General features: G+C 44.5%; 1 protein-coding gene across 6 annotated transcripts in view; it reads left to right on the forward strand.

The window, feature by feature from the left end:
* RABEPK (Rab9 effector protein with kelch motifs) overlaps positions 1 to 13,796 on the forward strand; it is a 534,413-nt gene that overhangs the window by 318,712 nt on the left and 201,905 nt on the right. For 5 of the 6 annotated variants that reach the window (XM_089654844.1, XM_089654843.1, XM_089654847.1 and 2 more), the window contains one exon: positions 6,906 to 7,067. In XM_089654844.1, the coding sequence (XP_089510970.1) occupies positions 6,906 to 7,067 (162 nt within the window). The remainder of the gene's footprint in view (positions 1 to 6,905; positions 7,068 to 13,796) is intronic. The other variant, XM_089654846.1, reaches the window with a different exon arrangement.

Here is a 13,796-nt window from a genome sequence, read left to right on the forward strand (position 1 = left end):
AAGGTCGAGAGAGCACTCAGAGCCAGTGAATGATGGGTTGTGAGGCCCTCAATCCCTCCCTCCTAGATTGTAAGCTCAAAAGAGCAGGGCCCTCGATCCCCTCATGTTTTGCATTGTATTGGTATTGTTCTGTCACATGTTCTGTTCCCCTCTGTAATGTACAGCGCTGAGCGAACTATTGGCGCTTTATAAATACTGTATAATAATAATAATAATGAAGGTGGATGAGCTCCCTCTTCTGGATACAAGATGCACTAGGAACCAGCTGCTGTAGATCTGAAACCCTCAGAGAGAGGGTCAAAACAGAGAGGGAGTGCCAATAGTGTAGTAGGTTCAGGCTGATTTATTTGGTCACATGTAAAATAACATCCAGTGGTACATGTAGATAAATGCACTGCCAGCATTAAGTGGACAGAGAAATAAAATAAACATGAACTGACCTGGCACAATGAAAGGCCGCCGGACCTCCTCGTGGTCATGGCGGTGCAGAAAGTCACACGTGCTGTTGGCTCCTCCTAAGGCCTTTCGTGCTACGGCACATCATCAGAGGGGGGATGCCATCTGCAGTGTGACTGAAATGATTCTTCTTAAAAAGTGGAGTTCGCGCATGCGCGCACGAACCGCCACCATTTTCCCAAGGTGCAGGGAGAACTGCGCATGCGTGCCTTCTTGAGCCGCCATTTTGCCGTTGCTGTTTAACTACTGTATTCCACCTTCCCCGGGAAATTGACACTGATCCTATGTGCCCTGCTATCATTTAGCACTTTCCCAACATCTGTGTATGCACACAGATCGTTGCTCAAGATCCACGGCAAAATGGCTCAAGAAGGTGCGCATGCGCAGTTCTCCCCGCGACTCGGGAAAATGGCGGCGGTTCGTGTGTGCATGCGCGAACTCCGCTTTTTAAGAAGAATCATTTCAGTCACACTGCTGATGGCGTCCCCCCTCTGATGATGTGCCGTAGCACGAAAGATGTCAGGAACCATCGCGACGCATGGGTCTACACATGCGTAGGTGTCTGCCGAGATGTATAGTTGGCAGGGCACTAGGACCCAGGCGCTCACGTCGTCTGGACAGTACTAGGCAGGCACTAGGACCCAGGCTACGCCTGTCAGGTGCAGGGCGGCCAATTTAAGCTAGCCCTGCACAGACACTTGTTGCCGAATGGTCTTTGTATCCTGTTACCTGTGTGTGAGTACTTCTGATCTGGATTGTTTTGACCTTGTTGCCTTCTCCCGTCCTGACCCCTTGGCTTGCCTGACTCTGCTCCCGGATGTTCCCGTTTAGATCTGACCTCCTGGTATTGACCCTGCGTGTGACCCGACTATCCTTTGCCTACCGGTTTGTACCTTACCGATCCTCTAGTTACCGTCCCGGCCTGCATGACTCTGATTTAGCTCATCCATCCATCCACCCCGCAGGGATCACTAGGCTCCCTTACATCAGACTCCTAGCTCTCTGGTGCCCCTGTCAGACTCCTCTACCCCTGTTGGAGATACCTGGTAGTTGCGACCTGGTACTGGAGCGCTCCAAGTCCATCCCCACCATCAGGGGCCCTGGTGAACAAGTGCTCCGGTGCTTAGACTCCGCACGCTGGGGAGGCTTTACCGGGGGACTGATAGAGATGCTGTCAGGCGGTCCCTTACAAAAGGCCTCAGGAGGAGCCAACAGCACGTGTGACTTTCTGCACCGCCATGACCACGAGGAGGTCCGGCGGCCTTTCATTGTGCCAGGTCAGTTCATGTTTATTTTATTTCTCTGTCCACTTAATGCTGGCAGTGCATTTATCTACATGTACCCCTGGATGTTATTTTATATGTGACCAAATAAATCAGCCTGAACCTACTACACTATTGGCACTCCCTCTCTGTTTTGACCCTCTCTCTGAGGGTTTCAGATCTACAGCAGCTGGTTCCTAGTGCATCTTGTATCCAGAAGAGGGAGCTCATCCACCTTCATTCACTGGCTCTGAGTGCTCTCTTGACCTTGCTGCATATCACTACACCCAAGGCTCCCACCTGGGAGGGATGGTCCGTGTGTCTGGCTGATTACTTGGATAGATGGTCCGTGTGTGTGGCTGATTACCTGGATAGATGGTCATATACATGCGCATATTTAATGTACGGTCGGTGAGTGCGCATTTTATCTATATGGTTCCAGTCACCTATTTGATATAGAGAAGATTCTCATTTCAAGTTTTCTGCAGAATTTTCTCATATTCATGAAGATTCTATGAACTTTATGCTCACCTATTTTATATATCTATATCACAGCGCTGTACTATATATTTTTACTGTTTGTTATTAGGTCTAGTGATTCCTTGGAGTGTTCTAGCAGCTGAATATATGAGCGCTCGCTATATTCTTTTTTGAGTTTTGACAGGATTGAAGCGGTCGGGGTCTGGTGTTACGCGTGGTTAGGGGTGCCAGGGAGTCGAGGGCAGCCGACAGTGAGTCGTTGTGCATAGTAGTGGCCAGGTCAGGGCATGACAGAGGGAAGATACTGTCATACAGACGGTCAGCTGCCGGGTGGAGATGGGTCAGGTTCAGATTGCGGAGGTTGCGGGTGATGGTTAGATGCTTTGGGGGGGAGTTAAGGGAGGAGGAGATGGAGAATGCGAGGTGGTGGTGGTCAGAGAGGGGAAAGGGGGTGTTAGTGAAGTCACGGGGGGTGCAGAGGTGGGAGAAGACGAGGTCCAGGGTGTTTCCATTGGTGTGGGTGGAGGACTGTGTGTGCTGTGTGAGCGCGAAGGAGGAGGTTAGGAGGAGGAGTTGGGAAGTAGCTGGACTGTTGGCGTTGATGGGGATGTTGAAGTCCCCTAGGATGATGGTCGGTAGCTCGGAGGAGAGGAAGAAGGGAAGCCAGGCGGCAAAGCCGTCTAGGAAGAGGGATGCGGAACCAGGAGGCCGATAGATTACCGCAATCCTCAGGGGGGGTGGGAGAGAAGAGCCGGATGCAGTGGGCCTCGAAGGAGGAGAAGGATAGGGAGGGGGGGTTAGGGAGGACCTGGAAGGTGCTCAGCGGTGGCAGGAGCATACCGACCCCACTGCCTCTACGGCCGCTCAGTCTGTGTGAGTGGGTCTAGACAAGGCCTCCATAGAAGAGTGCTGCAGGGGAGGTGGAGTCAGTGGCTCGGATCCAGGTTTCAGTGACCGCTAGGAGGTTGAGGGAGTGGATGGCGGTGAGCTTGTTGCAAACCGAGCGGGCGTTCAGGAGTACAACCGAGAGAGGAGGGGTGGATGCAGGGAGGAGGGGGACAGATATGAGCTTGCGGGGGTTGCGGCGGCTGGCGGGAGTAGGGGGGTGCCGAGAGGGGGAGGTGGGGGTTCGGGGAGATGTCTCCGGCAGTTAGGAGAAGGGTGAGGAAGGTGGCATGGGAACGGGATGTGCAGGAGCGTGTGGGTCTGTTGGTGGTAGCGTGTGGGTCGGCAGGGGAGTGGAGTATCAGGAAAAGGTGGTGAGAGCCGTAGAGGGGAAAAGGAAGAAGTGAGGGTGTAATGTAGAGCTATTTTGGGTGAGTAGGGGGTAGAGGGAGACAAGTTTGGGAATGGAGGAGAGGAGGAGTGCAGGTGGCATGCTAGGGTGAGCGGAGTGCTGGTCAGGTCAGTGGGGGGAGGGAGGTTTCAGTCAGGATGTGAGGATGGGGAGAGTCCGTTATGCCATGTCGGAGATCATCAGTGTTCAACAGTGTCCAATCGTAGGAGGGGAGTGGGAGTGGTGGGCGGCTGGGGCCGCAGATGGCTGGTTGCAGTCTGTGGGTGCTGTAGGCCGGGGTCCATGGGTGTTGTGGCCACAGCGTCGGTGGGTACAGTGGTTTGGCAACTGGACTAGCCGTGGGGCGTGGTGTTTGGAGGTGTTGGAGGCTCGGCATCAGGGGGGTGCTGGAGGCGTTGAAGGCTCAGAGTCGGAAGGCGATGAGGGCCCGGCATCGGGAGGTGTTAGGGGCCCGGCTTCGGGAGGTGTTAAGGGCCTGGCCTCAGGAGGTGCCGAGGTCCCGGCTTCAGGAGGTGTTGAAGGCCCGGCGTCAGTTAATGTGAAAACACAAGTCGATTGAGACAGAAACTTAAAAATACTCACATGAGCTGGCACTCCTCACAAATTACAGTGAGACCCACATTTCTGATATGTTGAATACACCCTTGACCGTCAAAGAGGTAAACCTACATATCTGTGCAGAGATATGTACTGCAAACACGTAACTATGACTGGAGATGGCGACATCAACTTGTCTACCCTTAGAAATCAAGCTTGCATATTGGAACCATTATAGCCCCAGGGAGACACAATTATGAATGCCTTTACAGTTAAGGAAGCTTCCATCATAGCCTATATAGGATTTGCAGCTGCCATGGTGCTGCACATGTGATCACTCTTAACACCAGCCATTTGAGAGTATGGTTGAGAAAACAAGCAGCTGTGAGAGTTATAATTTATGGCATGCCTTGTATACAACTGTTCTAGGAAACCACTGCTCCTAGATGCTAAATAGTGTTATCCTATGTGTTCATGTGCGCTACTTTAGGCTATTAGCGTTTTTTGAGCTTCAGCATGTAGGTGCAGAAAAAAAATCATTTTTGTAGAGTTTTTTTGGAGCTTTTTTCCAGCTTTTTTTCCAGCTTTTTTCTAGCTTTTTTCTACATGTACTGTAAAAACGCTAATAAAATGCTAACTCCTCTAAACGCTACTAAAAAACACTATTACCAGCATATTTTTATCCAGCATTTTTTGAGCTCTCCACTCGTTTTGAATCTTTCTGAGCAACCAATCCTTTGCATGGATTTTTATAACCGTATACTTCAAGGATAGCCAATATGATTGTTATGAACCGTTTGCAACCACAAACTTGATAACGCAATATAAATGCATATCGGTTGCCAGGGTGAAAGCCCCTACAGCAACTGGTATTTTTACTAAAACTTTCAAAGCAAACTTTGGTTAAATGTTTCCTGTTTTGTGTACATGCTTATCAAATGCATATTTCTACTTTATAGGCTACTTTCACACTGATCTGCCACAAAAACACAGCAAAAATGCATAAGCATTTTTACAGCTCTTTTGTCGTGCTTTCTGAGCGTTTTTAAAGGACACATGACTTAAAAACTGCACGAAAAACTCTTCTCGGAGGCATTTTTGAGGCGCTTTTCAGGCGTTTTTGAGGTGTTTTCCATTGATTTCAATGAGAAGAGGCATTTTTGGGGTGTTGTTTTTTTTTTAACTCCCCAAACATGCCCCAAAGATGCTGCTAGCAGGAGTTTTTTTTTTACACTGCACCGCCAGCGCAATGCCTCAGTGTGAAAACATACATAGATATTCATTCACATACATAGGGAAGCATTTTTCTTGAGCTTTTCTGCCGCTTTTTTTAACGCAAAAATACTTCAAAAACTCCTCAGTGTGAAAGTAGCCTTAGTGTATTGGTACAAAAATTACAGCCATAGTGATGTTTGTTAATCTATGATATGACAGTTTAGGATGTTGGAACTTCAACTAATGCCCTTACTAATCTATAGGGAGTTTATCGCTTAGTTTTTTGCTTTAGTTACATTCCTAAACAGTATACTTATTTTTTTTAAAAACGCATTTTATTTATGTGCCTATTAACCACTTGCCATCTCATCCCTCTGGGAGGGCATCATATGACATCCCTCTGGGAGGGCATCATATGACGTCCCTCCCGGATCGCGTTTTGCACATGCCCGCAGGGCCGCGCTGTGGCGAGATCTGTCACCGGCCATGTACCTCGAACACGGCCGATGACAGATCTGTGTACTGGGGGCCATCTGTGACCGAACACAGCAGGTAACATGAGAGTTTTATACAATGGATGGCTTCCTTTCATACCATCCATTGTATACAAGTGTGTCTAGCTGTGAATGGTCACAGTGATCACATGAACAGGCTGGGCCAATTACAGTTCATCTGTGTCATGTAATTAGCCATGGCCAATCACAGCTAAACACAAAAAAAACAATGAATCGATTTAATTCAGTTAAATGCTTGCTTATAGCAAAGAATTCTTTGCTATAAGGAAATCAAATTGTGTTGAAAAAAAAATACTATGGTAACATTATACTACTTTGGTCATAGTGTAATATGAAAAAAAAATCTTAGAAAAAAGAGAAAAAATTTAATAAAAAAAATATATAATTTTTTTTTCATACTGTCACCAGTCAGTGTCCTTGATCACCGCCACACCAGTTATATGATGATGCTGTACTGCACTGGTGACAGTATGTAAAAAAAAAAAATTGTGAAATTTAAATTTCTTAATTTTCTGAAAAATTATGACTTAAAAAAACTCGCCATGCCTCTTATCAAATACGTCGGACTGTCTACTTTGCAAAAAGGGATCATTGGGGGATATCTACTGTTCTGACATTTTTGGGCCTCAAGAAATTAGATTGGCTGTCAGTACTTCAGGATTGATCAATTTTCAGATATATTCCATAGTTTGTGAACTCTATAACTTTCCTACAGACTAAATAATAAATACTGACTTGGGTTATTTTCACGAAAGAAATGTAGCAGAATACATCTTGGCCTAAATTTTTGAAGAACAATTATTTTTTTGCAAACTTTTATAACAAAAACAAAGAAAACGTGTTTTTTTTTTTCAACATTTTCGGTCTTTTTTGGTTAATTTAGCAAAACATAAAAACCCCAATGGTGATTAAATACCACCAAAAGAAAGCTCTAGTTGTGTGAACAAAATGATACAATTTTAGTTTGGGTACAGTGTTGCATGACCGCACAATTGTCATTCAAAGTGTGAGAGCGCTGAAACCTGAAAATTGACCTGGGCAGGAAGGGGGTAAAAGTGTCCGGTATTAAAGTGGTTAAAGCATTAGTTTAACATATTTGGGTTTAGAATTCATCACAATAATGTGTTTCTCTCTATTTCATAGGTAGTCGCATGTGGAAAAGCCCAAAAGTGGAAGGCTGTATTCCTTCACCTCGAACCTTCCATACAACAACTGCTTCAATTGGAGACAAACTCTTTGTTTTTGGGGGAGGAGATAAAGGTGCAGATCCTGTTGCTGATAAAAACCTTTATGTATTTGATGCTGGTAAGATCACTTGATCTGAAAAATGTGTCTCTCTTTTTAAAGTATGTCTCTAGCCAAAATGTTGGAGTGTGTAAGAATGATTAGGACCTCTGTTAAGTTTATTATTTTCTCTGCACCTGCTGGAGAGATGAACCCTCTATCGGTTCTGGTGACCACTGTCTAAATACTATTATTTAATGTCTATATACTTATAAATATGTAAAACTCTTCTTTACACCCTTTTGGGGGCAGTGCAATACCTGACATCATCAATATTATATACACACAAAACAAACAGAAGTTATGTTTAAAGCTGAGCTCCAGGAAGATATTAAATACATAAATGAATGCAACTATACTGTATATTCATGAATAAATCATTACATTTATGTATTCAGTGCAACTAGTGTAAATATCTCTTCTTTGATATCAGCTTCTTGTCCCATGAACTGCAGGGGCAGGACTGGAAGCCAGTCAGGTGTTCTGCATGCAAATGTAACAAAAAAAGGAAAACTCTGTACAGTATGCACAAGGCACATAAGGCTACTTAACTTAGTGTGAAAGTAGGATGGTGCCCCTGTGCTACAGCAGCACCCTCACTGTCACCTACACTCATCTACTGTTGAGAACTTGTGCAGCGGCCTCTCCCTCCTTTCTAAAATTGCATAAGGCACTCTCTCTCTCATATATATATATATATATATATATATATATATATATATATATATATATATATATATGAGTACCTTCCTGCCTAGCCATTGTCTTATTCTGATAAATGTAGGTCTGCCCTCTACAGAACCTTTGTAGCTTGCCACAAGGATCATTTCTCCCATTCCTTTTTAGTTTGGAGATACATCTGCTTGCAAAGCTTCCCAAACTGCAGATAGAGGGAAACATTCCAGAATGCAACCAAAGGTATATGCTGCACTTGGAAGTCACCTCACTGTCATAATATCCCAAGGGCCACTTGAAAGACTCCGTATGGGTACATCTCCAAGGGTGATGTTTAACTTTTTAAATCTAGGTCACAGCAGCCATATTACACTCAGGGCATTTATGAGCTTTGGTATCTGTTAGAGTATAAGGGAACTCTGAAGCTGTGACATCATCTTGTAAGCACTTCCAGCTATCTGGCCTTTTTTGAGTCTCACAGTACCATAACTGTACACTTGTTGACAGAGCTTTGAATGTCTGGGACAAAAGTACTACAAAGCTCACAATGGGATATTTCATTTACATCAACATTTTATTCTAATTGAGCTCCAAAAAGGCTCCAATTTCAGTCACTTTGTCAAAAAGAGGTAAGGACTGCTTTGAATTGGAAATCTAATTATTTTTTCTCTGTTGTGACACAGAGAGAAAAATGCTCTGCAGTTTCAGACATTTCAATAAATCCATTCTCATAAGGATCATAGCTCCCAGACTTTCCCCATTAGTGCTGCCTTAAAGAGCTCTTGGCTATGTTCTTACTTTTGAACTATGAAACTCTTATATTCCTGGGGCTTCCTAAATTGTGGCACATCCTTCCCCAAACTAACATCCTGTGCTAGTGCAGGACCTACCCCCACTACAAACAATACTGTGCCACCAGACGTTTCGCTCCCCATTTTTTCTGAGTTGCCATAGCCCACCTCACTAAACTGTCAGTCCCTTCTTGGACTGAAACTTGAAAACTTGGTCTGACGTATGATACTTACTATAGGCAACTAAGTCTCTGTCTAGACTTTGACCAGACCAGAACCTCTCTGAGGCAATTTGCCAGTCCTCACATTCAACATTTATTATGGTTTACATGCACTTCAGGGGCCTTATCAGTTTTGCTACAAAAAGTTAACTTTGGGTCAATGATCCCAGTCATTTTATACATACAAATACACTACAGCACTTTATCCATACCTCTTTATTTTTCAGCACAGACTCTTTAAACCTTTTTTGGGTTACAGGATTTCTGACATTTTTTCATCATTTCTCAACCCTTCCACCTTGTAAGGTTTGCCTGCAGCTGCAGCATATGTACCTTTGACTATAAGCTGCTTAGCAGCACCTTGGACTTCAGTAGCAGTAATACAGTACTTTCGGTCACACTGCTATACAGAGGGGTCTCCAAAATGTCTCATACCTTAGACTTGTCTATCAGCCCTGTGGAGTTCTGCTCATATACAGAATTACCAGTAAGCAACACAGCAGTAGACTTGAAAAATTTCTAAGAAAAGAGATTATACAAAAAATAAGGAATTGAGAATCCAGGGAAATTATCTTTTTGAGACTGTCATGTGACTGAGAATGTGGAGAGACTCCTTTACTTAAGTTCTAGAGTTTAGTTTTCCTAAAGTGTTCTCCTCTTCCCTAACCAGCATAATAGCCTTGAGCGTTGCCATGTTTCCACTGTCTTCCTCTCTGACACTGATCCGCTCCACAACCTCACCAGAGACGCAGTCTAATTGGTGCAAAACACCTTTAGTTACATTGTGAGCCTGTGGTTTTTCATTTAACCCATACACATTTGTTTCAGTCTTTGAAGGAACACTCTCACCCATTGGAGTGACACCAAAATTTCCCTGAGAATCCTCTATCTCTGGCACACTGGGCCCTCAGATATTCTTAGGGAAACCTCCTTTTACCTGACACTGTTGCTAAGGGGAACTGCACACACTTTAGTCTTCACCGTTCTCACATTCATATCAGCACTTTGCTTACACAACTCACTCTGCACAGGAAACTGTACAGGGGAAATTCTCTTTTCAAACACATAGTGGGTCCCGCTACTGTGGTCACTCTCATGTAATGGCAGACAATTTTACTGCTAGCCTCTCTAATGACTGTTTTAGCAGTTCCAACTATTTTCTTCTTAAAGTCATACCAACAGCAGCTGTTAGTATCTCCTTCATTTAAGAACAATGTCAGTTTCTCTTTTCCTTTTCAACCTGTCATTCCACCCATGTGGCCATAGGGTGAAGCTTGCACTTTGTCATTTATTGCAGGCTTAACTTGGTCACTTCCACAGTTTCTACTGCTAACTGCAGATACTTTACCTCAGAAGTCTGCCTGGCTAGGTTACCTTGCCCTGTATCTAGACACAGAGACCCCCTTGGTGACAGAATGCCTTCACTTACTGCACCACAAGCAACACACTTGCCTGCATGCTTGGTCAAGGCTTTCCATGTAACATCTCCATGTATCCTGAGGCACACTCACATATGTCTGTGATGGCTAAGTATCACCTTCTTTGGAGCCTTTTCCTCCAAGCGATACGCCCACCTGTTGCTTAGAGAGATGGCTTTTTCTAAACTGAGGCTTGCTGGCTCTTGTAGTTGTGGTGCATCTTCTCCATTATCAGGATTTCAGTTTTAGTCATCATGCACACTTGACATTTTTACAGCTGCTGTTTTTTGGCTTTTGACATTTTTTTTCTACAGCCAGTAAACCCCCCACCATGTTATCCTATGTGTCCATGCACACATACTGTATACTGTAATCAACGTTTTTTGGCTGGAAAAAAACCCAGGACTAGTGAGTTTCTAGAGGAGTTTTTAGCTGTAAAAACGCTCTAATTCTGAAAAACGCGGCAAAATGCGGAAATGTCGCACTTTTTTTTGTTAAAAAATGCAAAAGCAGGAAAACGCCGCAAAATGCTAATGCAAAAATGCTAAAAATAGCTGAAAAACTCTACACAGCTACATTACCAGCATTATCAAAACGCCCAGTGTGCATGGAGCCTTAGGCTCCTTTCATACATGGGCAGTTTGAATTGCAGGCAGAATCACTGCAGTTCTGCCTGCGATTTCAAAACGCAGTGCTAACATGACAAGTTGGCCAACGCGATTTTCAGATGCCATTCAATCTAATGGCACCTAAAAGCACTGTGAGGTTCTGCTGTGATTATCATGTGATAAATTGTGCTGCAATCATGGCAAAGCATATTGCCTGAAGTGTGTTGCTCAAAAAGGAGCAGGAGCTTCTTTTTGGTGACACACTTCATGTGATGTGGTTTGCCATGATTGCAGCGCTATTTATCATGCGATAGTCGACGCAAAACCACACCATGTTTACTGTAGGTGCTGATTCAAAACACTTGTGTGTCAAAGGAGCCTTAAACGTCTCATAGGTGGTGCAACCTTGACCCATCAACTACTAGGCTGCCTGACACTTTACCACCAGTATAGGCAGTATCAGTTTTGACCAGTGTTGTTTGGGCAATACTTCCCTCAGACTTATCCCCTCAAGGGCACTTAAGAAAAAAGTCTTTGCATTAGCAGTTGGCAACATCTATTCGCAAAAAGTAAGATGGTCTAATTTCACCTGTGTTGCTACAGGCAACCACACTCATTAATTCTGGGCAGCCATCTTCTTTCACCTCACTGTAAGCTGTAATTCTACTCACTGTAGCTGGGGTCACTGCTGACAAATGACCGGTCCATGCCAGTCTCCCAAACTGACAGATTTAATTTGGGCACATGTGGAGTTTGCCCAGGTGGAGAAATCCCCTCCAGCCCTCTATCTCTCATTTTAGCAATGTCCTTCTTTAAGTGCCCCATATTGGTTATAAAGTCTCCTGCAACTTCATTTCCAGCAGACTGGTGCACTGTTAAGAGTTGCTTTAATTTTTACAGGTACTCCCACCTGCTACACATCATGTGCTGTGTCATACAATGGCTCTTTTTAGCATAGCGTAAACAGTTCATCACACACAGGAAATTACTTCTTCAGGACTTTTAGCCCATGAGATCCCAGAGTTTTTGTGCAGGAGGAAGACACGCCTCCTAGCTCTGCTGCTGGCTGCCTGTAAAACAATGAGATGCTAAAATGCTGCAGCAGATGGACAGTGCACCAAGCATTACTAACATTTAGGACAGTATGCGCCCAGAATGCAAGTAGGGCTGGACAGGTGCACCTAAACGCTGAGAACTCATGCAGTGGGGCAAAACGCCCAGTGTGAATGAGGTTTTAGCAGAGATCAGAAGATCCCACTTTTTTCCTACTCCAAGCACCAATTCTGAGGGTTCTCTCCAAGGATAGAATCTTAAGGACGCAGTGGGTTCACTAAAGCTGGTTCACTCAGAATCTCGTGCACTTCTGCATAGAAACCAGTCAGCTTACAGGTTTTTTTGATAAAGCTTAATTGAACAAGCTGAGGTTAGAAGCTGATTGACTACCATGCACAGGTGCACAAGATTGTGAGTGAACCATCTGTAGTAAATAAACCCCAGTCCACTCAACACATTGTGAGTAATGCAGGCCATAGATGGGTCGCAAATCGCACCATTAATGGGTTAATTGGTCAGCCGTTTTTCTGGATTTTGTCAGATTTTTTTGATTGGTAAAGTTGGGAAAAAATCAGCCGATTTTGCTGATCGGCCGATTTTCGTGGCAATGATGGGCCGATCTTTTTACCGATAAAAAAAATCTGCGCATGAGCCGTGACGTGCAAGAAATAGAAGAAGAAGAAAAAAATAAAAAGAAGAAGAAAAAAAAATAAGCAGAGAAAGAAGAGGAAGAAAAAGAAGAAGAAGAGAAGGAAGAAGAAGAGAAGGAAGAAGAGAAAGAAGTAGAAGAGAAAGAAAAAAGTAGAAGAGAAAGAAGAAGAGAAAAAAGAAGAATTCCAGTCGGCTAATATATTTGACATGAAAAAGTATTGCGGTTGCAACAATGTATCTATTTGTATCCGAAAAAACCCATCTATATCCGAAATGGATACAAATAGATACAATGTTGCAACCGCAATACTTTTTAATGTGAAATATAATAGCGGGGCTCTCTGCAGGGACAGAAGTATTAAATGCCGGCTGTAGACGGGAAGAAAATCGGCCGATTTTTTTTTTTTTACTGTTGGTGGTAACGTCGGCCTATTGAACAACCGATTTTTCATTTTTTTTGTTAAAAAACGGCTGGTTTTCTCCCCGTCTATGGCCTGTATTAGGGTCCTTTCACATGGATGTTTCGTTTTTTTTCTTCAGTTCAGTCACGTTTTTTTGAAGAAAAAACGGATGAGTTTACATCCATTTTTTCTCATCCATTTACATTCGTCTTTTCATCCATTTTTACTCATCAGCTGTCAGCGGGTTCCTCACTGACAGCTGAATGGAAAAAAAAAAATTGCCGGACATTAAAAAATGGCGTGGGGTCCCCCCCTCCATCCATACCAAGCCCTTCAGATCTGGTTTGAATTTTGAGGGGAACCCCCACACCAATTTTTTTTTAAAAATGGCGTGGGGCCCCCCAAAATCCATACCAGACCCTTATCTGAACATGCAGCCCGACAGGTCAGAAAATGGGGGGGCCAGCAAGCGTAAGCGCCCCTCCCCCTCCTGAACCATACCAGGCTACATACCCTCAACATGGGGGTGCTTTGGGGTGGGGGGCTCCCCACTTTGTCCTCATGTTGATGGGGACAAGGGTCTCTTCTCCACAACCCTGAGCTGTGGTTGTGGGGGTCTGCAGGCAGGGGGCTTAACAAGGGGGCCCCCAGAGTCCTTTATTAAAAAAAGGAAAATAAAAGAATGTCCCCCGAAGTAGATCCAACGTCAATTACGATGCCCGCCGCCACCTGAAAAAAGAAAAAAAATAAAGGCTCTGCTCCCGACGCTGGCTCCCACTGTCTCACTGCTTTAATGGCTTGACAGTTCTTAAATATGTAAGGGGCGGGGCCATCATGTATGTGCCCCCGTGTGACATCATTGACCCAGCATGCCCTGGTTGTCACACGGTGTGGGTTCACACGGGTCATCACCCGTGATAGCCCCACCCCTT

This window comes from Staurois parvus, unplaced genomic scaffold (assembly GCF_062004578.1).
Source record: "Staurois parvus isolate SC_StPar_1 unplaced genomic scaffold, SC_StPar_1.0 ptg000806l, whole genome shotgun sequence".
Lineage (NCBI taxonomy): Eukaryota > Metazoa > Chordata > Amphibia > Anura > Ranidae > Staurois > Staurois parvus.